This window comes from Daphnia magna, linkage group LG3, assembly GCF_020631705.1.
Source record: "Daphnia magna isolate NIES linkage group LG3, ASM2063170v1.1, whole genome shotgun sequence".
NCBI lineage: Eukaryota > Metazoa > Arthropoda > Branchiopoda > Diplostraca > Daphniidae > Daphnia > Daphnia magna.
In genome coordinates, this window is record NC_059184.1 from 4,819,760 (window position 1) to 4,841,234 (window position 21,475).

General features: G+C 40.8%; 3 protein-coding genes across 4 annotated transcripts in view; 1 reads left to right on the forward strand and 2 right to left on the reverse strand.

Annotated features, from left to right (window-relative positions):
• LOC116918399 (inactive ubiquitin carboxyl-terminal hydrolase MINDY-4B) overlaps positions 1-5,379 on the reverse strand; it is a 6,359-nt gene extending 980 nt beyond the window's left edge. The window contains exons 1-7 of the mRNA XM_032924103.2: positions 3,066-5,379; positions 1,434-1,663; positions 654-825; positions 523-588; positions 390-460; positions 154-328; positions 1-77 (exon numbers count right to left, since the gene is read on the reverse strand). The exon at positions 1-77 is cut by the window's left edge and continues 129 nt beyond it. Of these exons, the coding sequence (XP_032779994.2) occupies positions 1-77; positions 154-328; positions 390-460; positions 523-588; positions 654-825; positions 1,434-1,663; positions 3,066-3,176 (902 nt within the window). The 5' untranslated portion in view covers positions 3,177-5,379. The remainder of the gene's footprint in view (positions 78-153; positions 329-389; positions 461-522; positions 589-653; positions 826-1,433; positions 1,664-3,065) is intronic.
• A 1,024-nt stretch (positions 5,380-6,403) lies between these two features.
• On the reverse strand, positions 6,404-12,738 carry LOC116918397 (inactive ubiquitin carboxyl-terminal hydrolase MINDY-4B). Its single transcript, XM_032924101.2, is given in 15 exon segments — positions 6,404-6,557; positions 6,611-6,745; positions 6,816-7,021; positions 7,281-7,452; positions 7,535-7,605; positions 7,681-7,746; positions 7,844-7,857; positions 7,949-8,103; positions 8,185-8,189; positions 8,191-8,345; positions 8,413-8,467; positions 8,469-8,483; positions 10,067-10,161; positions 11,389-11,656; positions 11,743-12,738. Coding segments are annotated over 15 exon segments (1,473 nt in total). The 5' UTR covers positions 11,755-12,738; the 3' UTR covers positions 6,404-6,508.
• A 2,103-nt stretch (positions 12,739-14,841) lies between these two features.
• On the forward strand, positions 14,842-21,445 carry LOC116918392 (laccase). Of its 2 annotated transcripts, XM_045170815.1 has the most exons (13): positions 14,842-15,196; positions 15,805-15,998; positions 17,652-17,905; positions 18,259-18,473; positions 18,549-18,635; positions 18,715-18,838; positions 18,911-19,194; positions 19,296-19,419; positions 19,560-19,768; positions 19,847-20,036; positions 20,136-20,348; positions 20,412-20,630; positions 20,742-21,445. In XM_045170815.1, exons 4-13 carry the CDS (start codon positions 18,345-18,347, stop codon positions 21,224-21,226), a joined length of 2,064 nt encoding a protein of 687 aa, XP_045026750.1. In that variant the 5' UTR covers positions 14,842-15,196; positions 15,805-15,998; positions 17,652-17,905; positions 18,259-18,344; the 3' UTR covers positions 21,227-21,445. The 2 variants fall into 2 exon arrangements, with proteins under 2 accessions (XP_045026750.1, XP_045026751.1); XM_045170816.1 differs by lacking the exons at positions 14,842-15,196; positions 17,652-17,905 and having other exon boundaries at positions 15,729-15,998.
• The last annotated feature ends 30 nt before the right edge of the window (positions 21,446-21,475 follow it).

The window sequence follows — 21,475 nt, forward strand, 5'->3', positions numbered from 1 at the left end:
TGTGTTTTTTCCTCGTTGCCCATCCATAGGAGGAGGCCGAGCGGTGAACGAATCAATAATCCCGTTTCCGCTATGGACTGTTTAACAGAAAATAGGAACAATTCAGTTATAGTTATAGACGTATAGCTATAGGAAATTGGGTTTCATATTTACCGCGTTATCTTCATCTCCTCGATACTGGACACCGTTATGTAAGAACTGAGTGGCTCTTCCGGTCATGAGCAAACACAATACACTGTTTGAAATGCTTCCTTTGAAGTTCACGAGGTGGCTTCTGTGTGCTAGTCCGCTGAAATTGGCCGCTCGACCCATCAAGTCTTCGTTCACTCTATTTCGATCACATATACGTTAAATAATAAATTGTCATTTTACTTTTATTAGTTGTATACCTGTCCAAACCCCTGGATAAGACGGCACTGTACAAAAGAAGAAGAACAGCCGGACCAGGCTCTTCCTGGAACTATTGGGGAAACATCATCAGTTTAAATGCATGCTGTTGTTTGATTTCAAAAGATTACGTACTATGTAAATGTATCGACGCAACACCGTCACAAGTTCGTCCCACTTTGCGAAAGGTACCAACTGCAACTGTGGAATTGAAAACATTGTTGGTCAGCATGGATGGCGCATGTATCTTTTTTAGTTGGCAATACTTTTTCAGTGACTCCGTCTTGATTGAATTGCGGCGATTCGGGCAAATGTACAAGGGATTTGCTTGGCAAACAGAGAATGCCTTGGCCACTTCCAGCCCGCCAGATGATTTCAGATACAGCTGCCACAAGAGCTTCTTTCTGTATCGTCATGGTCGGCTCTAAAGGGTCCCGTCTATTAATCATCAATTATAAACGGTGTTAAACTAAGCAGATCTTTATCAAATAAAAGTGCGAAACACAAACCAATAGCTTTATAAAATCAAAGGAGGGCAATGAATCAATGCGACGGATATAATTGGTCGATATTGATGCACATTTCAAGAGCTGTTGAGCTCAATAGTGCCAATAGCATGACCGATATGTCTTCTTTGAATGTGTGTCAAGGTGGATACGAAAACTGGAGCAATAAAAGAAATCGACTGAGTTGACTTTTGTCGTATTTCAAGCGTTTTTAATCGCATATCGTTCGATAGCTAGAAAACTATCAGAAGAATCCGGTCAGCACGCTAGCCTATCGATTTGATGGCAACTTTTGTTTTCTTTTGACCTTTTGAAGCGACGTCTGACTATATCCAAATATCACGAAACCTGCTTGATATGCCTTGGGGCTCCCGATTAACCCACCCTCATTTTATTCGATTAGTCAAACGTTATAATTAAAAATGACGTATTGGTGTCACGTGTGTCGCACAAGAGGATTTTTTTTTTCATTTCAAATATTGAATTAAGTTCAAATTAGCTGATGTAATAACGAGATTAATCATCAAATCATATAGCTACCTTGATTTTAATATTCTTGCGGGATCCGTTTCGAAGAGGAGCGTTTTCAAAATCTGTGCTTGAACGATCATAAGGACGGATCGGGCCATTGGAGTCATATCACCGCCGATGAACGTTAATCCATAGGCGAGCTGTTGTTCTGCTTCCCGGAACACCATTCCCGGTCCACGTGAGAAGAATTCCGATCGTATCATGCTCGGACATTGTCCAAAGACAACTTGCCTCAATGCCTGCCATTCCAAGATGGCGTATATACATGCAACGAAAGACAGTGTTCAATTATCTGGTTCATGTTAATAACAAGCGAAATAAAATGATAAAACTTAGTAACGTGCATTTTAACAAGAGTCGTAAACCGATTCCACACAAGCGCTTCTGTTCATTATGTATATGCATATAGCAAACGAACGGAGTGTTTTAGAGTACGGTAGAAATACCGGGAAGGTAGCGCATTCGTTATAGAAACCAAGACTACTATTTCACTATGTAGCTACACTTTAATCAATCCACTCAATGTCATTTTTTAAGTTTTTTTCTTTTATGTTTTACCTGTCTAATTTATTGGATATAAAGCACTATTGGCGCTGAAGCCCGAAGAGTTATACCTTGGGGGCCGCTAGTTCTCATTCTTTGTCAAAACTGCCATGTGGAGGGCAATCATTCTTGGTAGTCACATGCAATCTATGAAGGATTGCTGCCATCGGTGTTGTGCGCCTCAGTCTCTTATCGATTCCTAGCAAAGAACCCTTCCTTCACATACAAATACAGGTGATACTCGTGTTGGAGATGGTTGCCTCCGTCTTTTATTTTCCTCTTTCCTGGACACGATTTATTTTTTATTTTCATTTGATATGATTGCGTAAGCAATTATTTTTAATGCGCGAAGACACGCAATCGGTGGTTTTATAAAGCTGAAATTTCTTGGAATGTTCTGCGTCTTCTTGTTTATCCGCATAAACCCACAATAAAAATTTGAAATGGCGTAAGGTGAATCCTTAGCCATGAAATGCCCTGCTGTCTAAATAGAAGAAACTATATAGCTTAAAATAAATTGGATGCATAAAAAACCGAATCGCGTGCGACAAAGACTTCAAATAGTTTTTTGTTTGCAACTGTTTTGTCGTGATTTCTATGGTGAATGGCTGGCAATGGTTCAAGGGTTGTCATCCTCCTTCCTGTGCGGAATGATTCATTGTCTCGTGAGCAAAAACTTAGTCGTCAGTCAACCACTTTTCTCTGTCTGTCTTTTGTAAACTTTTTTCTGCATGCAAATGCGCATTTGTTTAGTTTGTATTCCTCGATGTTTTCTTTTCTCTCTGGTTCATTCGATTCTTTTTTTTTAGGGCGTTGCGAAGCGTAATCGATTGGGCGGAAGACGGAAATGGGCCTTGTTATACGGAAAAGGGGGATGTGTAAGAGGAAAAGTATATACAGGCAATCGGGAAACTAACGGAATCGATTAAATATAGGACAACATTGCAACGCGGTAGTCAAACAAATTTTTTCTTTAAATAGCTGGTCAGTCTAGGGGTTGAATGAAACTAGAACAACAAACCCGCATACGTAAAAAAAAAAAAATGCAAATTCTTGGTAAACAAGAATATGAATAATTAGGAAAACAATCACGCTTACCACCGCCGTTGGCTCTGTGATAGGTGTCCCGAGACTAGCTGGCACTGGTAACACGTTAGGTAAAGGTGGCCTTTCGCCAATTCCAGTACTTCGACCCGGATATCGAGTCATTGCTGAAAGATGGCCAGTCCGTGTGTGTGTGTGTGTGTGTGTGTGATGAGCAAGAATTTGAATATACAGGGCACCACCAATGGATATGAACTAACTCTGTGGGATATACCAACACGACTGACAGAATATTTTAGCGATGCAGTCGTATACACAGTATGCAGGCCTATACTTGTTATCGACTTATCGAGGAAGCAAGTGAACACGAAGGAGCATTGCGCGGCCACTAGTCCCGCCACGCTCTACTCTTGTTTACCGAATGTAATGTACGCAACCCCTTCGACGTAGAGACTATACACAACAGACATAAGGACGTCAAAGTATATAAAGACCGCACACCGTACAGGGCCCTTCCTTGTACAACGTTCGATTGGGACGTACTTGAAAGTAACGAAGAATCGTTTTTTTGTTTATTGTGCTTTGGGCTCAATCATGTATAGCTAAACATTTTGGGGATGATCGTCTTCTATACTGTTGAAAATTGACGAACGATTACAAACAAAAAGTCTAACGTGTTACACCGGTGTGGGGGGCGCGGCATTTGACGGAGAAAATCAAAGCGGAGGGCCCGTTAAAGAAACAGAGAAAGTAAACTGAAATGAAAAATCACGCCATCCGACAATTGCATATAGCGAACGTGGGGTTGACAGTTTTCGTGACGTAGCTCACCACTGAGACTCGAGGTGGTCACTTCTTGCTTTCTATATACTGTACATATACGTCTCACCCACACATTTCCGTTTCTTGTGTACCCATAATACAATCTTACGGTTTATAATAATGCAGATTGGAGCCTTTATTTTGTTCCTATAAAGTCAAAAGTCGACACGAACGTACAGCTAACATTCGTTTAAAAACAAAAACCTATTCGCGCCAGGAATAGTACGAGCACTGCGGTATGTTAATAACAACGATATATTAAGCCATTGGTGGGACAAGTCTAACTTAGATGTTAAATTCGGGACAACTTACATTTTAGAGCAAAATAAACGCGCTACTCAGCAGATAGTGAACCCGTGTATTTATTAACTTGACTATTTAGGCCCACTTATTCTAAGTGAATGCGTGTATGAAATAACTAGAACTATGTGCGTTGATGTGAGTAGATAAATGAAATGAAAAATAATTGAATGATTACACAAGGGGAATAGCGAGCCATTCAAGTTGTTTGATAGCTCGGAGATACGATGACAGTATAAGTGAGAGCAATTCGTCATACAATCAAGATTGTCTTCCATTTGCGTTTCATTATCTAGGGTTATCGTGATGCGCTTGACGATCGCAAACAAATTGGGGTATACGATAAGCCTAACGTTTCGGAAGAAAACCTCGATGGATCGGGCCTGACCCAGTGCGTAACACATATAGATGAGAAGCTGATTGTCCCACGTCAAGGTATCCGGTGCCTCACGAAGGAAGTTCTTTGCACTTCTTATGTTACTTGCCATCCGCAAAACTTTTGAACGCACATTCGTACGCGGTGAAACTCGCCAGGACAATTTTTGGCCCAAGATGGTATCGACATAAAATTTTTCTGCTTTTGCAAGTCTATGGGCAATGTGGACCAAGGTCAATCATCGATTACATGTGCGTATTTCTAGTCGTTAAGAATAGCCTTGCTGATGACACAGAAGGTTTGTCACCAGACATTTTTCGCACTAGAGCAGCTTGGCCATGAAAGCACAAAGATCTGTAATTACGTAGTCTAATATGTACGATCGATAGATTTATTGATTTTAATTTCTTCTAGACGTAGTACGTAACGTGACAAACCGTCACGTTTCCCCACAATCTGGGTCAAAGAGACACGCGGAACTACCGTCAGTTTGGTCTTCTAACGCTATACCGATTTGCTACCCTGGCGTACCCTGGTCATCGAGAAATAATCTTTGCTGTGTGACACTTGAGTGTAAGACAAAACTTTTGAATTTCGACAAGGACATACAAAAAAAATTTCCGATATTCTAAAATCACTTTCCTTCGTGATAGCGTGGGGAGGGTCCTAGCGATATAATCTCCCACAACTCCCAAAACTTGGAACGCACGAAAAAGAATGCCTCATTTTTTAAACCTTAAAAAAAGGTCACGTGAAACATATGGTCAATCGACTATACGCCATCTTTCTCAGTGTTATCACCTAATACGCATAGTCGATTGCAAATGATTCAAATACAAGATATGGAGATACGCAGCAAAGTTCCACGTCGATAAAGTTGCCTCTAATACGACGTCAGAAGAGAAATGACGCAAAGCCCGATAGTGCGTGTCCGGCTGGCCCGGACTGACTACCACTTATTTGTGCAAGCAATTTTCGTTGTATAAAGAGAGGAAGACTGAGAGTTTGTCGACATCATTGGAAGCCTTTCAGCCTTAGGACTGCTCAGCCATCTCTTAGTGTACTCCAAAGAAAAGTTCGTGTCAATGTTTCTTTTTTTTTTTTTTCATTCCATTGTGAAAAGAACGCCCCTGGAAGTCGACTCATTGTTGAGCATGCACAACGTTGCTAAATTTAGCCGAACTACGTCAACAACGGCGTGTGTGAGGTTTGCCATTCAATCATTCCCGTCGCAATAGCGGACATTTTGTAAGAAAAACCCCAAACCATCTAATAATACTTTAAAGAAAACGCAAATACCTGGTGTTTATGGTAAATTACTAGCCAGAAAGCTTTCAAATTCTTGGCTAATTTTACAAGCGTGTGAGAAGAACAATCCTTTATTGCTGGTAGCAATTTAATGTTTCTTTAAATAGACTGCGAAGAATAGCAGGTCTGTTGCTAATCCCGCCTCCCTGTCTACCAGCATTCGCCTTGGCTGATTGCAGAATGCCAGACATCGTCGTAAACGAGAAGTTCTCGTTTTCCTTGCCAACTGGAATAGGTACCCGCACAGGCAGGGGTTTCGCTTCGCTGTTTAATGAACGAGTCAAGGCCAGCAGTCCAGCAATTTGGTCTCAATCCAGCTCGATATATAGGACGTTTTTTAAACAGCGAGGTAAACGGCTGTGAACCAAAGCGTGCCGTTCAAACAACGCACACATCGCAAATTTTTGCGACACGGAATAATAAAATCTTTTTGTTTGTTTTCGCTCCGGATCACGCGCAGCGATTTCTAAACAACTATACTCGGAACTTTATCCGCTTTGTTATAGAACGACGCCAATAGAGGACTCGGTAGTTGACGAATGGGATAAATCAAAATAAATAATGAAGACGTTCGATTATGACATACTGCGGTCGAAATAGTGTGTATTTTCCTATGCTTTGGTATACATATAATTATCTTTGATATGATATGACGTAGTAGAAAAATTGAAGAGGAATATAGACACATTTGTTACAAAAATGGGGTCAGGCCGTTCCAGCTCACGCGTGCTCCGCTCCACCTGCAACAAAAACATGGTTACAATTTCACACACTTTTTTATCGTGTCAAATACTTCGTTCTGATGATTTTATCTAACGTCGGAAGAGCCACGTCTTCTTCGGGTACCTCCAGTGGCAGCTTTGTTCGTATTACCAACACGGCTGGTGTCAATTGGTTATGCGAACTGGTGTGATAGTGCAACTCGAATCTGATTGTTAACATAATCCATCAACAAAAAGTGAATTTATATAACTTATACCCTTTTCATTGTAACGCACCTAATTTCTGAGCGGTAATCTCGGAGGAGATCACGATCATCGCTAAATAGGACTCCACTTTGTTCCGAGGCGATAATCAGCCAAATGGGGTAGACTGGTGTTTTTAATCGTGAGCCTAATTTGTATGCCGCTGTTTTTTCTTCAGTCCGCATCCACAGCAGTAATCCGATAGGTGAACGCGCTTGAATTCCATGCTGGGCAATCATCTATTCATCGTTTAAAAAAAATGATAAAAATCAGCTCAAGGATTATGGATGTCAATCAATTTTGGTCCACTTTTGTATCGTTAAACGACAAGAGCAACATTTCAATCTGATGCGTTCATCGAAACACACATGCGTGGCTTCTTGTTACACATGTTTGAGGGTAGCATTTCTGTCCTATAGACGACATTTAAAACCAAAGGTACCGATTCGCATTGACACGTCTGGTTTTTGGAGGTTAAAAGTTGAAGATATTAATTACGATCTTGTCCTTGTCTTCCTGAAAATGAGTTCCATTATGCAGGTATGATGCCGCTCTGCCCGACAGAATCAAATTAAGCGCGCTGAAGCTGATGTCTCCAGAATAATTGATCAGGCTTGAGAGATAGGAATTTGTACCCGTTATCCATCGTGTCCCCATATCCTCTGCAATTCTATGCCACAAGCCAAGAAAAAAGTAAATGATTTCATTTCTATAATCGAGCAATTGCATTGAACTTTTGAGGCGGCACTTGCCGGTCAATTCCACGGGCTAAGACGGCACTGTAAATTAGAAGCAGCAAGGCAGGACCAGGGTCTTGCTGAAACTTTAAAATAAAAGAGGTCAATGTACCACAATAGAAAAGAGATCCGCTGGTATTATAAATGTAAAAAGGGATCACCAGAAAGAGATTGCGTCTCACAAAGTACTGGAGTTCCTCCCGATCTTGACATTCAAGTATGTTAAGCTGCCAGACGTGGCGGACATTATACATTTCAAACAGGAAGACACGAAATAAAATTTATGAACACTATATTCTTGTGTAAATATTCGCCAAACCCTACTTTTTCCGTTACACCTGCACATCAGAAGTAAAGAGGAAAGAATAAGAAGCCATATTTTTGAAAGTAAAACTTCTGGCTAGACGATCACGGGAGAACTATACCTACCATCTGCATTGAAGTGGTCAGACTCCTCGACGTGAATATGAATTGGATGTGGCAAACACAAAACCCCGTAATGGCATCCACCTGCTGTCCAGATGATGTCGGTGATGGCTGTACACAACGCTTCTTGTTGCATTGAAAATGAAGGCTTCAATGGACTGTGTTGGACATACAAACGAGAATTACGATTACTTCATCAATCCACAGTATTGGCAAATAATTAGACATTCAAAACGTACTCCGGCTTGGTATACCCTGGATGGCCTAACATCAAACAGTAGAATACGCAAGATATGTGTCTGTAAAGCCATCATTAATGAGTTGGCAATCGGCAATCCAGCTGCGTGACTCACCATCAAAGCGTAACCAAGATCACGTTCTGCTTCACGAAAAACAAGTCCTGTTAAAAAAATCGCCCATTATTCATCCAGTTCTTTCTCTTTCTTATGTTTGCAAGAACTTTTTACCTGGGCCTCGTGAAAAATATTCAGCCTTGATTGGTGCTGGACACTGGCCGAAAACGAATTCGTCGCAACGCCTGAAATACAAAAATTTTACGAAAAAATTATTTTCTAAAATTAGACTTTCTGTTTGTTTATTACAATCTTGACTCGTCGCTTGTCACCCCATTGGCGTTGAGTAGAATCGAACGATAGCAAACTCGCCCATAATCAATTCAGTGCCATGTCCGTAGTTTTCGTTAGAGAGTAAACATAATGCACATACATAGGAAGAAGGAGAGAGCCCGTCACTCCAATTAGAGTCAACCAAAAAGAAAGTTGGATGAACCGGTCGACCACGTCAGCATTGTGTACATGGACACGTTATACAACAGACGTGGTGCTATACTGACAGCTGTCTCGCGTGTTCAAGTACAATTCATCAACGCTGTCATGTCTGAAAACAATCAACCCATTCAGAACTTTATCTTCATGGGGTGCTCATCTCAAGAAGACCCCACGTCAATCTCACACTACGTCCGTATAATTACTGCCTTGTCAAGAAGAACGTTAGCACAGGGATGTGAACATCTTTCCCCCCCATGCGAAAAGGGCGTGGGATGTTAAGAATCCTACAAACGTGGATCGATTTTTTTTCCATATGGATGCCATCAAATGTTGTTTTTTAAGATGCCACACTTGGTTGGTCTTAAAATTTAAAGTTCGTTCGTCATAGACAATATTTGCTGACAGATCGATAAACTGTTTTTGGCTTTGCGCTTGGTAAAAGTATAAAGGTGTTTGCGGTCGTTTAACGGCCAAAAGAGCTTCTACATTTAAACCAAAAAAGGTGTACCAATTCAAGGCTCGTGCGATGTAGGTTGTGGTGCAAGAACTCCATGGAGATTCCCATAATTTTATAGTCGCCTACGTAGATATGCTGACGTTATGGCAGATCATGGGTGTCACGTAGTCGTTCACGTGCTATTGCAACGGTGCGAATGACCCGCATGCAATATCGCCATTAAAAACAAGTGCAAAATATTCTATCTATGTAATATTTGTTTTGTTTTTTTTCTTTTTGGGGTCCTACACCTACGTGGCTCTGTTATTTTACACTTAAACGCACGGCACGCGTTCCACTCCTAATAAGTACATGATAAAAATAATAATAATAATTTATAGCAGTTGGCCCGGCCCACTTTATTCCCAGTATCACAAGAACGTAAGTAGATTTCTATTATTTGTGCCATATCGAAGCATTTGCGTGTTCGATCAACATTTCAGTTTTTTTTTGGGGTGGGGTAAATGGCCAAAATAATTCTATATTATTTCAATACCATATGTTTGTGACATACACTTTTTTCTGCCAATTTAAGGTTAATCATAGGCTATCGTGTTCGGTTCCTAAATTGCTTGTTAGATATCTCTCCGCCCATTAGAAATTGATCTCAACAAAAGAAGATTGTATTGTAGCAATCGGTAAGTGCGCAATTTCACTACGCCCAAATTGCGCAATCTAATTTTAAATGTGACTTCATACTCTGAGAATTCAACAAGTACAATTCGTGCGTAAATATGCATTTCTATTTCTGGCGACTAGAACAACGGCCGCGTGAAAACGTACGAAGTTATTGGCACAACGCGGCACGTCTAATCATAAAAAAGAACGAGAACTTACCACTGCAATGGGTTCCGTTATGGGCTTGCTCCCGTTGACCGATGCCGTGTTTTGAAGTTGGCGTGATGCTCTTTCACGCATCCCGAACACTCGACCTTAAAAAAAAGGGGCGGAATTCAATTGTGAATCAAGGCCAGATGAGCATCATTTAAACGCAAGTCAAGGTGATTTCGACATGGACGATTGTATATCCCTGCCATTGGAGCGGACGTATCGAGACGTAACCAATCAATTGAGGGAATTAAATGTCATCAAGAAAAATAAGCAGAGAGGCCACTCCAATCAGAACAGATAAGACACGCTGTGATCATCAATTCTCGGTGAGTCAATTGGCATCGTGCCGTCACGGTCAAATACGAAACAGGAGGTGAAGACTGGAGCGACGTGAAGGCTGTTGACAAGGTGCCACTCCACGCAATGCTATCATTTTGCGACAAGAATCTCGGTCGATTGTTGGCTATGTGTTTGAGATCGGATAAAGCATCGTGTATGTTGATTGTCTTTATATCTATCGGCCATGGTCGCAACCACCGGAAGATTTTTACCGAATTTGAATCTTTTACCATGTCACGGTGCTTGAGAAAACTGGATGCGTATAGCCATGCAATCGGCGCGGGAAACATCCATCCCATCCATGTTCTGCGAAAGTGAATTATTATTGTCCAGCATTGGAGTTGATGAACATGGCCAAGTGTTGTAGCTGAATTGCACCTCTTTTCGTCACCAAGACTCAACCGGGCCAATCCGAGTCGACTTTAAGTCGGGGTAGGATAAAAGTATTCAATTGTTTTTATTTTTTTTTATTTTTTTATGTGAGTGTCTTCCGATAACTTCGTCCACGGCTTGTCCCTCTAGTTCCTTTTTATTTTTCTTTAGACTGTATTGTGCATATCGTGGCAAACGGGAATCACGGAACCCAATGTCCATCCAAAAAGAGATGCTATTCCCGCATTTCGTGTTCGAAAGTACAGTTTTAAAAAAGATTTTTTTGTTGTTGTAGAAAAGTAGAATACATACAGCGAAGTAGAGGCTCGCGACTTGTTCGACGGACATTGCATAAAATACTATAAGGATTACGTTGACGACCTTCCACCAAAAGTCCTACTGATCGATCTCGGATCGATTCTTCGTCTTTTGCTTTCGTTTTACGCGGCTGGAAGGTTTTGTACCAGCCATATTTTTACTAGCAATTGATTTTACTCGTTTTACTTAACTGATATAGACTTTACTGATCGTTAAATTGATTAGCAGAACATTGGTTCTTATACGCTGGCATTCATTTAGGGCGTGCGAAAAATGCTGGAAACTGAAATGTCACTTACTATGTAGTGGTGAAACGCTGCCCGTGATATTAGGTGTTCCATTTTCGAGCCGGGATTCTTTCCTTTCCACTCGATTCGCACTGGGTGCTGGTGGGACCTTCTCCAAAATGTGACTCACGCCTTTTTCTACACAAGATTCTCTCCTGTCGCATCTTCTCGCGCTAAGAACTGGAAGAAGGCAGGCCATTCCATTTTCTGTTCGTGATTCTTTCCTTTCGCCTCTCGCGTTTTCGTTTGCATTTCTTGGAAAGATTGGCAGCTCTTCCAACTAATCAACCAGATGAAAAATATTGTTATCCTTCCTTTCTGTTTAGCATCGCTCAGCCGTCGCACAAGTTACTAATATTAACGTACCTCAATGTTCATTTGATGATTTGAATATCAGTACAAATGAAGAATAACTGAATGATGGTAACCGATGTGATCTTATACGTCTTGCAGTCACTTCCGCATCGTACTAGCCTGACAGTTTTCTAGCGGAGTAACGTATAGACGCGGCTGCATAAGACGAAAGTTTTGCTTTCACTTGCTCGCTCGAAGTTGACACGTCTGGCGGTTGGAACTGACGACGGCGGTATGTGTTCTCTATACAAGCATAGAACGGCTGCGTACCAGCGTTTTTTTTTCATTTTCAACCTGCTATATCGTGTACTTTATACGAATCCGCGTAAAGTAGGAGCCACGTCAATAAAAGAGCGACCCTGTCGGAAAATCCTATACGCATTTGTAACCTCACTGTCCGACGTGGTTCTATTGAAATTGCTATTCACGTCATGTTTGGAACATAACCCGAACAGTCAGTTGTTACAGCTTTGAATATCTGAAATCTGAAGAAAAAAAAACCAAATTTAATTTTATTAAAATGCGGTGAAATGATGGCAATAAAACGACTATGTGTTGCTTTGCACATTTCTGTCGGCCAAAAGCGAAATGCGAAACCGAGGTAAACACCGTATGATAGTTGAAACGGTTTAAATGTATGCTGGAACAGGTTTTCAGTTTTTCTTTTCCTTATTGCATCGTTTAGTACCTAGACGTTTACGTCAAAACGAAACAGGAGGACGCTTACACGCATGTGTTCGTTTATCTTATCCAGAAAAATAATTCAGTTCTGTGTCTCGCCATCAGCCTTTATTCTGATATTGCACAAGTCTTTTCTCACATGACTTACCCTTTTGAATTCTAACAGAAAGTAGTAAATAGCCAATATTATTCCCTTAAGTTGAAGGCTTTTAGAAAATGAGACGGCTTTTATTCTTGACATAAAGAGGCAAGTGATAGTCGGGGGATTACTAAGTCACACTACGAACTGACTACACACTACTGACTGACACACTAAGTGAAGTAAGATGTTACTTGACTTCATGCCAGTTATTTTGTTTCGTTTTCTTTATCGTGAAATGGATACTTGCAATGTGTTTATGTATTTGAATAAACAATGTGATTAGCCACAATCCATCAACGCCTTTATTTGCCTCTGGCTTCCGCCTTTCGCCCTTCCCTATCGATATGACGAACAACAAACGATGCTTATTCAACCCAATCCACGTACACAAGAAGCATAGTTTTGAAGGTCGTCGAGAAACATTGGAACGTGACTTACTTCGTGTTAGTGTGTCCGAACACGAGACGGTAGGTTTCTCTGTTAGGTTATGTCATATTGATACGATTTGTATGGATGTTTGAATAAGAAAATGTACCCCCCCTCAAAAAAGGGGCAACCAAACTTGACGAAAGAATCCTTATTCGTTGCGTTTTACCTCATACTTTTGTTTAGACTGTTTTCAAAACTTCAGAGGACTTATCAATAATCCACCATGTCTTGACATTTTCAATGTCTATCTAGCCGAACGTAGTCACGTGTTTGAATAAGAAACACGTACCACTCTACAAAACGTGAAACAAAATCGTCGTAGGGGATTACCAACATCATAAAGTTAATTACTTTATCGATTACAGGTAGCCTACAAACTATGATTTTCTCCTCGTTTCCTTCAGCAATTTCTCTGATTTTCCTTTAGATGAGAACTTGAAACGATTTACAAGGACATGTGATGGCCATGAAATGGACTGAGCAATCAAACAAGAAGTCGGTGAAAAATGCCATCCCATAAGCTTTGGCAGCTATGGCCTAATGACTGAAGAGAGTGAAATCCATCGATTACGTAACAGAAAACAGTAAAATCAGTCACATAGAGAAAGCTACAGGGACTGTATTGGCGATTGACCTTGCCGAAAAAATAAAGGTTTTGAAACTTTTTTTGGCAAGCTTGATAACAAGTCATTCGCATTTTGTTGCACTTCTTTAAGAACAAAGTCGAAAATGGCAAGAGACGCACTGGGTTAAGGTGAAATATGATCCATGCAAATAGCTTTTCACTGATTTCGTTAGACCAAAATTTACATACGGTTCTTCATGGGAAGCACCGAATGTTTAACAAATCAGGTAAACGTCAGAGGATCACGGCCGATTTATTACCAAAGCTATCGATGTCATTATGCATGTTCTCAGCCAACATGATTTTTCGGGGGTTTTTCCCTTTGCTTCCGTGGAAAAACCAAACACGTAAATGGAATTGCTTAAAGTTCAGGTGACTGAATTCTGGGGAATTCCGTTTGTCCTTATTTTTTTTTTTTTTTATCTTTTCCCTACAGCCATCGGAGATTGGTGGTGCCATCCACATCCAGTTGCCAAAAAAGGAGTGTCTTTGGCTCCACCTCAAAACAGCCTGAACATCGCAGTAGCCTGATGGTATAGATTGGCCACAGATTTATTTTCAAAAGGATGAATTTGACTTTAGGGCAGTGATTAATTGACTGAATCAGCGCCTCAATTCAAGACCTTATTTTCTCAACAGTCATTGCAATTAATAATAACCAGGGCGAGAATAGTAAGGCCTTGCTTTTGTATCTAGAGGTTCCGAAACTTCGTTGCCTTTTTAAATTCATAGTCACGCGATTCACGTGATTTGGCAGATGTTTCCTTAGTCAGCAGTCTGACGGTGGGTTTGAATTTCATGGAAAATGGAAATCAAGAAACTGCGACTAAAGCAAAAGTAGTTCATGAAAATAGATTAATCAGTTTCTCTACTTCTGGAAATTCTAAAACGATCGAAAAAGAAAACTATGGAACATAGTCTGTTGGTATGTGCGACCTTCTACGCCCAACCCTTCAAAAAACAATGATCACCTTTCCTCCTCACACACCTGTGTCTTTGCAATTTTACCTGCACGTGGAACTTTAGAGTAAGGAAACGGAAAAATTTTTAAAACAAAAGGTCATTAGTATCACTTCACCTGGATGCAACAGTTTTCGTCTTTTTTTTTTTTTATTATTCATTTACATATTTCTAGTTTTTTTTCCAGAGCTTCTACAGCAGAGGGAAGGGTGGCCAAAAATCCATGATGGCCGATTTGTTCTCTTTCCCTTCTATCACATTTTCTCACTACCCATTCTCCGTCTCTGAGGGACAACTAAACTTCTGCCGCTCTGGGATAATTCGTCCACTTTGTCGCTGTGTTTTGCAGTGAATCTGTACAGGACGTTGAGAGCCCGAGTTTTGTGCTTAAATATTCATGATTGGCCGATCGATTTGTGTCCTCCACAAATCTTCGTTTTTCCCTTTTGTTTGGAGTGCATTGCTAGCAGGTAACTACCATCCGTCGAGTGTAGAACATTAAGATCTCGCCTGGTTCAACAAGTGTTTTCTACGGCATAGTGAGAGAGAAAAACACAGCAGCGAACGAAGAATTTTGTTCAGAAATCACAAAAGATCAAAGAATGATGCTTCGCCAGTAATTGAATGAGGTAAGTCTGTAGTTTCAATTTCAGTGCACTAGTTGTTATGTTTAATTCGGAAAAAGACAATTGTAAGAACGAATGATTTTTCTGCGCTTGCAGGATTGTGTATGCTAAACGTTACATAGTCTAACATATTCACCTATTTGCTAAAGGCGAGGCCAGCCCCCCTGGGCATCTTATTAATCAATCCTTGAGCTAAGAAAGACGGCTAAACCTCACCAAAAACTGGCCTTTTTTTTATATTTTTGTTCAGGATTAAGAACAAAAATGAGTTTGAAAATAGAGTCACGTTGCATCATAATCGGTATGCATAGCTTAAATTGTCTTCTAAGTCACAAATTCTGTTAACACGGTCGTCTTTCGGTTTAGCTGTAACAGATTAGAATATCGATATAAAAAAAAAGGTCGAATTTCGGTCCAGACTTTAAATGTTATGTGTACGTCTCACGCACGGACGTTTGTTTGTTGTTGTCGACACCTGCTAGTGCACCTGTTTTAGTTCATCAAGTCGAAGGTTGTCACTTTGGGTTGTGTCGCAAAAAAAAACACACGCAGTTAATCTTTTTGAATTATTTGTGGCAAATTCATTTGAATTTCTTTTGCTCTTCTCCTAGGTTTTGTTATCTGTTAAATTTGCCTGACACAACTTAGTTTCGACTCGTCTACGATGCATAAAAAGGGAAATCCCACGTGATTCTATCATTATTCTGCTTCACGGACGCGAGCAAACAAACCAAAAAAATACATTGACAGAATCTGAAGGAAAAACCTTGTAAAATTCTAAAGCACGCCGGATGACGCCGGATTGGTGAGTGTTATTCAATGTGTTCTTTTTTTTTCTTTAAAAAAACAAAAAAACTAAAAAACATGTAAGAAAGTTTAGCTGGAAAATCGAAGTGATGATTGTTCACATTAAGCTGGAATACTTGAGAGTTTTTAACAGTTGAATGGGCTTGACGGATATGCTGTGTGTCGCCACCCAACCGTAAATTCTTTTTTATTTAGCCTTACGAAATTTTCTAATCTAGCTGATCTTGGCGGTGAAACGATTGCTACTGACGTCAACTACCCGTAATTTAATCTAGAGGTTGAGGTTTCGCCATATTTTACAATAGCGCTGAATTGCGAAGGCCAAACGCCGCCAATTGATGTGAGCGTCGTAGGAGTGGCATCGACCTTTCTTTCTGGTTCACTAGATTTGTTCTTCTAAGAAAAAGGAAGAAATTTTTAAACGAATCGACAGGAAAAATCGTCCTGAATTGCATTTATTTCTCAATAAAGAATGCGTTTATCTATACGTAAACGGCAGCAAAGCATTTCAAAGAAATAGATGGAGAACAGCGAACTTGCCAAGTCATTGCGTACGAAAAGCGAGAGGCAGTTGGCAAGGGAAAGTGACTGAACTAACAACTAATTATCGTATGAGAAGATAACTGTGTATTCGCGATTGAGTATACAGTGGTCTGTCAACTTATAGGTAACGACGGTTTAACGCAGCGTTCCATTGCCAACTTCCAACTTTCCATTGTTATTGCAATTGAGGATTATCTACCTTTCGTTTCTAGGAAAGAATTATAAATCACCTTAAATGCCTGTAACAGTAGCTAGATAATACAACAGAGAAACATGTGCTAGTTGAGGACGCATAGATACAAGCCACGCAGTTGATAGCGGAAGAGGAGAAGCAGGTCATCGCTGCCCCACATTGCGGATTAGATAGTGTTTGGACATTCTGGTTGCTAGTCGGAGAGGAGTGCCTTAACAAACATCTCAACTAGAATTCCTTGTTATTTTTTATTGTTCAGCAAACGAGAGTCAATAGCCATGTGGATGACAACAAATTTAAGCTTATACCAGATTTAGGTAAATATTTTATTACGTAACAAGCAACTCAAATGTTTGGCTGATGTTTTCTCACGTTGTCGCTATTGACTCAGATTTCTGATTTTCTTATTTCGTTTCATCCAATGTCCAAAGTGAAAGTTTTCGTTCCTCTTTGCTGATTTCCCGTTAACTTTCGTTCCGTCTGACACGTCCAAATTCTCTATTTGTCCCAAAGGCTAATTGAAGGCAGGCTATAAACATTGGCTATCCCGATCCTACCAAGAAATTTTTAAACAATGTAAGCTGTTCTCCTTCTGTATCGATACAGATGGTCACTGGAGCCACAAACTCGAACCATATTATTCCCAATCCTTTGTGCACAATAGACGAGGCGGAGTTTCGAACGAATTTAAGTGACGGAGGATGAGGAGGAAACTGAGAACCGGGAAGGGGCGGTGGGGTTGAAGGATGGGGAGTTTTACAGTACACACACCACACAGTCATAGGAGAAAAGTCTCGAATGCCTTGTGAAACAATCAGGGAGGCCTTGTAGTCTCCATCAGTTAGTCGACGCGAGTGTAAGCTGATTGTTAAACGTCGAGCCACCACCTAAAATAGTATTTTTTTTACATAACAGCCACACGCACAGTTACGTAAAACAACGTTTTTCCACCTCCCGGCCTCCACTGCGGAACGTGCGTTTATTTTCGGATTCTTACAGTTGAGATTCTTTCTATTTTCTTCTTTCCGACGTCTACCTCCGCACGTTGGTTGACTGGCGTTCGTCAGACAGAATTCAACAGCCGAATCAACATGGCACGATTTGACTCGTGCGCGCTAATCCTTCTCGTTACTCTATTATTCATCGTTTCTCAGCATCATCGGCGAAAGGTAAGCGTGGCGTTTGTTTGCCATCGGATAAATAACAATCTAAGCGCAACAATGTCAAAATATTTGAGATTGAGTGACGTCAATTATAATGTCGATTTCCTGTTAGCGATGCCATCGTCGCAGACGGCGCCGATCCTATTTCAAATAATTGAATGATTTTCAGCATGCTTTTACTATACTGTTATTGATTCCTATTGTTACTTCATTTCTTAATTGACAAAACAAAACAAAAGTGGTCCAGCTCAAACTGAGGGTACAGACAATAGCATCCGGTAGACTGATCAATTTCGAGTTGTCGGTTCCAATTGTTGAATTGATTCTTCCGCTGACGTATACACCTGTTACAATTTCAGAATCGGCCCATGATTGTCAACGGGTATGCGATGGCGGACCGGCCCGCCGCTGCGTCTACGATTTCCACGTGGAGTACTATTTCACAATGAGCAAAGCCTGCTTCGATTGCCCGCATAAAGGCGAAGACTGCGATCGGCACCATTGCATTCCCGCAGATGGCATTGAGCGTGGTGTCATCGCCATAAATCGTCAACTTCCCGGCCCTTCAATTCAGGTAACTTATCTGATAGTTTTTATTTTACAATAATGTTTGAATTCTAGTGGGGAAAAACTTTTTAATGTTCAATAGGTGTGCGAAGGCGATAGAATCATTGTGAATGTAAAGAACCACTTGCCAGGAGAAAGTTGCACGATCCATTGGCACGGAATCCACCAGGTAATTTATTTCGACTATTTGTATTCGAAAGCGAGAGTGCTACGGTAAACATCGCTTCACTCTTATTTTCTTTTTGAAGGTCGGTTCGCCTTACATGGATGGTGTTCCCTTGGTAACCCAATGCCCAATTTCACCTGCCTCTTCTTTTCGATACAATTTTATCGCCGAAAATCCGGGAACGCATTTTTACCATTCGCATTCCGGTGAGTTGTGATTTTACATTTAGATGCGCATTCGAGCTAATGAATAAACAACAAACATTTTGGCCCTGCAAGGTTTTCAACGGTCTGACGGAGTTTTTGGTTCATTGGTCGTTCGCCAGAACAAGGAAAGAGATCCTCATTCTTCTTTGTACGATTATGACCTCCCGGAGCACGTCATGATGATATCCGACTGGCTGGGCGAGCTGGGCGTTGCTAAATTCGTAGCGCATCATCACGACGATGGCGATAATAAGCCATCCAGTATGATAATCAATGGAAGAGGTCGAATTCCAAAACCAAGAAACGAGTTGACATCCAATGAGACGATGCCACTTTCCGTATTCAACGTTGAACAGGTTTTTAACTTGTCGTGTAGTTACTAAATATTAAGCATTTGTTTGGTTTTTTTTAATTTTAGTTGCTTTTTAAATCATGGGTTTTTTTGGATCTGAATTAGGGTCGACGTTATCGCTTCCGCGTAATCAGCAACGGGTTTTTGAATTGCCCAATTCAATTGTCGGTAGACGATCATATGCTCACGATGATAGCCAGCGATGGTGGAGCCATTCAACCCATTGAAGGTATTGCGATTGTATTGGGCTACTTTGAATAAAAACTAGACTAATGTTAAACCAGTAAAACAAAAGTGTATAGCATTAAATGGAATTGCTAATTTTTATTTTACTTTGTTTCGTTTTGGTTTTTCTTCGCTTTACAAAAGTCGACTCGCTTGTTATTCATGCCGGAGAAAGATACGATTTCATCGTAAATGCGGGCCAGGAGATATCGTCTTACTGGATCAGATTACATGGGCTTATGGATTGTGGTCCCAAAAGAGTTTTCCAGGCAGCCATTCTTCGTTACCACGGTGCTCTAGAAACTGAGCCGGATGCCATTTTGACCTACGAAAATACCAATCGTCTTGGCAAAGTGAGTGAAATTTAAGTTTTTGTTTTTACTAGCCGTCTGACTCATCTTTTTTTTAAATAATTTACAACCCTTTTGAAGGTCCTGAATCCGGTTAACATTGCTCCTGGCGACGACGAACACATTACAGTAGCCGAGTTGAAGGCTATGTCTCCATCGAAGACAAACGACTGGAGCCGAGAACCTGATCGCAAATTTGTTCTCTCCTACGATTTCAACCCAATCAACAGCTGGCATTTCCACGATCCGGAACACTATCCCATATTTGGAGGTAAAGAACACAAGTTTTCCCCTACGAGGGAATCCTTTATTTCTAAAAAAAAAAAAACTAAAGATTAACCCCTGCATTTGAAAATATCACAATTTTCAGCCGAGAAAAACCATCGCCTCTACACTCCGCAAATTAATCACATCTCCCTGCGGATGCCACCGTCTCCTCCTCTTTCTCAGCATGGCGATCTCCCGTTTGGAACCCTCTGTAATGAGTCGACCGTAGTGAACTGCCAACAGGAATTCTGTGATTGCACCTACACATTGCAAATCCCTTTGGGGTCTCTGGTGGAGCTTATTCTCATCGACAAAGGTAAATGCCATCGGTTATTATTCATAGTAGTTCTCGGAATAATCCTCATTCGTCGATGTGCAGGTGTGACTTTCGATGCCACCCATCCGTTTCACATCCACGGTTCTGCTTTCCACGTTGTTGCCATGGAGCGTGTCGCCAGCAACGTCACTGTTGACCAGATTAAATTAATGGACCAGAAAGGGCACATTAGGCGAAATCTCGTTGACGCACCGGTTAAGGACACGGTAGCTGTCCCCGATGGGGGTTACACCATTGTTCGTTTCATGGCTACCAACCCAGGTAATTGTTTTGGCATTGCACTTTGGGCGAAAGTTACAATGTTTACCTGTTTCCTATATTGCCTTTTGTGTGTGTGTGTGTATTCATTTTCTTCCTTTTTTTCCCCTAAAGGCTACTGGTTGTTTCACTGTCACCTTTCATTCCACATTGAGGTCGGAATGGGACTCATTTTCAAAGTTGGAGAACATCATGATTTTCCGCAAGTTCCAGAGAATTTTCCCAAATGCGGTAGCTGGCTTCCGCCTGTTGATGAAGAGGAATTCGAATCTATCGTTATTCACAATTTGCCTTATAACGTCACTGATAAAAATGAGAAATTTGGAGATGGAACCACTCTTCGACCTCCCACCTCTAGTGACTTAGACGAGTCGTTTTCTTTTAGTTCGGGAGAGTCTGAATTGACAACTGAAGTGCCTTTTACGTTGTCCGATGAAGATAACTTTGTAATCCCACAGCATTTAACGAACGGTACCCTCTCGCATTCTGAATCGCCAATGATCCACGCGACGTCAGGAGCGAACCCTTTTGGAATTTCTTTCATTTCGTTTGCCCTCTTGCCATTTGGTTACATTTACACAGTCTTTGTTAGGCGATAGCTTCTTCTCAATTTTTGTACATTTAAGCTCTATTTTTTATCATCCTTTAACGATTTCGTTTTGTGACGACTTTTCCCTTGTTCTGCGTGTATTCACCAAACAGGATCACAAAAATGGCCAATCATATGCCGGCCAGAGACTTTTTGTTACGTCGTAGACACGAAGCCCTTTTTTTGAATAACTGTGAATAAACCCACTATCCTTTTTCTTTAAAAAAAAGAATAGTTTCCATGGTATCACACAATTTTT

Bases quoted from the DNA above. Each gene is read 5' to 3' on its own strand.
- LOC116918392 (XM_045170815.1), top strand. From the start codon at position 18,345: ATGAGCAAAGCCTGCTTCGATTGCCCGCATAAAGGCGAAGACTGCGAT. The intron at 20,349-20,411 runs GTAAATGCCATC...GTCGATGTGCAG, and splicing joins GCTTATTCTCATCGACAAAG to GTGTGACTTTCGATGCCACC. The intron at 20,631-20,741 runs GTAATTGTTTTG...TTTCCCCTAAAG, and splicing joins TTTCATGGCTACCAACCCAG to GCTACTGGTTGTTTCACTGT.